This window comes from Oryx dammah, unplaced genomic scaffold (assembly GCF_014754425.2).
Source record: "Oryx dammah isolate SB20612 unplaced genomic scaffold, SCBI_Odam_1.1 HiC_scaffold_9, whole genome shotgun sequence".
Lineage (NCBI taxonomy): Eukaryota > Metazoa > Chordata > Mammalia > Artiodactyla > Bovidae > Oryx > Oryx dammah.
Genome location: NW_024070193.1, coordinates 26761827 through 26765085, shown reverse-complemented (window position 1 = coordinate 26765085; position 3259 = coordinate 26761827). Strand labels below are relative to the sequence as shown.

At 38.0% G+C, this 3259-nt stretch overlaps 1 protein-coding gene across 1 annotated transcript; it reads right to left on the bottom strand.

The window, feature by feature from the left end:
- Positions 1–2174: 2174 nt before the first annotated feature.
- LOC120867997 (dolichyl-diphosphooligosaccharide--protein glycosyltransferase subunit 4) lies at positions 2175–2600 on the bottom strand. The gene has a single exon (XM_040246539.1). The coding sequence runs from the start codon at positions 2547–2549 to the stop codon at positions 2436–2438; it is 114 nt and encodes a 37-aa protein (XP_040102473.1). The 5' UTR covers positions 2550–2600; the 3' UTR covers positions 2175–2435.
- Positions 2601–3259: the final 659 nt, after the last annotated feature.

The window sequence follows — 3259 nt, the reverse complement described above, 5'->3', positions numbered from 1 at the left end:
TTTGGGCAACAATGAATGTCATTCATTTCAGGCTGAACTCTCTGATCAATCTTAGTATCATTAAAAGAAAGAGAACCAGACAGAATATGTTCCATAATAAAAGACCCATGTGTATGCACATACACACACACTTGCACACACAGAGAACCTAAAATCAGATCAAGGCTTTGAATCTGATTATTACTGTACAGAAAAAAAAAAAAAAAAAAAAAAACCCTGGGGACAGGAGAACACATCAGTAATACCATGCAAGAGCAACCAGCAAAATCCAAACTATGGAAAACTATAAGTGACCTGGTTTCCCTAGCAAACAAATTGCAAAGAAAATAAAGGTGGTGGGGAAAGAAAGAACCTATAGATTAAAAGAGTCTTAAGAGATACATCAAGTAAATGCAATGAGTAGCTCTTGTTTGGATCTTGATTTGAATAAAACAATTCTATATCCCCTCCAATGTATATATATAATCACCAAAATGCATATATATAATCAGGTAAATTGGAATACAGGCTGGATAGTTGATCATTTTAAGAAATTGCTATTAGTAGTTTTTGTATTATGGTTTTATGTTTAAAGAGTCCTTCCCTTTTAGAGACATTGTAGTACTGGCTTCAAAATAATTAATTTGGGGATGAAGGAGCAGGTGGAGTACAGATGAAACAGGAATTTGCCTGGTTGGATCATTACTGAAGCTGGTAATGGGACATGGGAGTTTATCAGCCAATTCTCTCTGCTCCTTGACACACTCCATAATAAATTTTCATATTGCTAGAGTTGGCTCACAATAGTCCTGAGAATTGACCATTAAATTTTTTACAAGCCCATTTTTAAACCAATGGTGGCTTAAATTCAGCCATAGTGGGTACATGGAAATAAGCTAATGCTACAGTCAAGTCTTTTTGTTTCTGAAGAATTAATTGTTGAACATTAACCAATATATCACTGCTTATGATCCCAGTGAACTCTTTATGTATGCTGGAAACTTTATCAACAGTAGTACAAGAAGCTGGCTTTTCACCTTACGTTCTTCTCTGCTCTCCTTCACCACTGCTACCAGCTTGTTTTTGTTGCTTTTTTTTTTTTTTTGCCTCAGATCCCAAGGTGTGGCAATTCATGGGCCCACTCTGAAACACTTCACCTGGGCTTCAATCATTTCTTCCCTCTATAAGCCCTTAGCTTTACTCCTTCTGTCAAACTTATCCAATCTATGGCCCGTCTCCTTCAGGTCTTACTCTGACATAATATAGTGCTCAAATTTCTTTCTAAGTAAGAAGAAACCTGAGTCCTTCAGAAATAATTTTCTTTGGAAATTTCTCATCTCTTAGCAGGCTTCATAATCTTTAGTAATTCTATAACTCTAAAGCTCTTTCATACACCCTGGTTTGTTTACTTATTTATTTATTCCTGATATTTACTAAGTGACTACTTCTTATATACAAGAGAAACTCTCATTAGCACATTGTCTTATTAAATCCTCTGAATAAACACATGAGCTAATAAAGAGGCTGACGCTTTCCTCCTTTGAGAAGTAAGGACATAAAAGCTTAAGAAAAGTCAAATGTATCAAAGGCCATCTGGTTAGAGACAAACTCAAGATTGAGCCTAAGATATTTGCTATCATGATTCAAGGATTTTTCTACAAACCACAAGCTCATTGACTGGGTGAACAGAGTAGATTTTTTCTCCTCTGCAAGGCAGACTTGTATAAACATGTGGTCCACAAAGAAATTTTTTCTCAACAGCATATTTTTATTCTCATATACAGGAGTGTGAAGGCTACTAGCTACTTAAATCCAATCTATAAGCATTTATTAAATGCCAATAAAGCACCTGCCATATGATATCAGCAAGTAACAATCTCCTAGATTTTAGGAGAACAGGATGTCAGCTCCTCTGATTTATAGATAGCCTGGATTTCCAAAAAGGTGTGTTTTGTTTGAAATACTATGATTTGCAAAATTATGTGTCTGTCATTACTGGTTTCTTCCTGCATTTCCACAGAAGCCAAATCTGCCCAGAACTATTTAGGAGGCTAAGGCTGTTGTCCCACTGACATCTAAATTGACTGCATTTGTGTCTTTCTCAAACTAGATAAGACAAACAATACCATCAACTCTTGTGGTTTCCTTCTGTTTCTCTGTAACAATTAATTCTGACTCAATCTTTCTTTTATATATATATATATATTTTTTTTTATTGGGGGGAGGGAGTAGAAAAGAAAGTAGCCCCTATACTGGGCCCTATTCAGTGGCAGCTTCTTGTTCCATAGGGTTAAGGAAGACTTTGAGGAAATAAAAGTTGTTTGGAAAAATCCAGGTGTAGTTGCTTTGTATGCTGTGATGGGTAGAAGGGATGAAGTGAAGTGTGAAGGCCCCTCACACCCTCCATCTTGCCTCAGACTATGTCCTGGAACCCTGGGGCAGAAAAAGCGCCACTCTCATTCCTGCTTCTTGGGATTGTTGACAGCCACGTAGTGATAGAGAACGACAAGCAGGAAGAGCAACACGCCCAGCATGTTGGCAAAGATGGCGAGCTGCACGTCCGTGATCATGCTGATCAGCTGGGCTCGGCTCCGACGCGGTCTGGGGACTAGCTTGAGGTAGTCTGACTCAATCTTTCAACAGAGAAAACGGTTGAGTGTGGGGGCAACACTAATGTTAACACTAAACATAGAAGACATATTCTGTCCCTATGCATTCCTGGCAGAAATTTGAGTAAAAATTAAGTGTTCCTAATTGCACATTAATTCTATTATCTCATTTTTATTGGTGCATTTGTCTATTTTATTACTGACCACCTGTAAAAGCCAAGGACTGTGATAAAATCATGGGCTATACAGTGAAAGACCTCGGCCCCGAGTAGCTCACAGAGAAGTCAAAGGGAGACTTACACGTAAAGATGCAGGCATATTAGAGCATGCAAAATGCTAAATACCAAGCTGCTCGATGGGAAAACAGGGCAGGAGAGTCTCATCTTTAGCCTGGGATGAAAAGAAACATTCTTAAAGACTGTAACACCTAAACTAACACCTGTAACACAAAGAGAATTTTTTTGAACTGTAGGCATTGCAAGAACATACGCTGAGTTCGGAATGATCCCACTGTGAGACATTCTGATTCAGTAAGTCTGAAGAGGAGCCCTAGAAAATAAGTTTTTAACAAACACTCCCAAGAGATTTTAATGCAAAAGATTAAAACCCTTAAGAAGGTCAGAGGCAACATGGTAGTCTGAACCAATTCAGAATGTGGTCATCCAGGAAAA

What these genes read in the sequence shown, in the direction of transcription:
- LOC120867997 (XM_040246539.1), bottom strand. Translation starts at nt 2,549, where the DNA reads ATGATCACGGACGTGCAGCTCGCCATCTTTGCCAACATGCTGGGCGTG.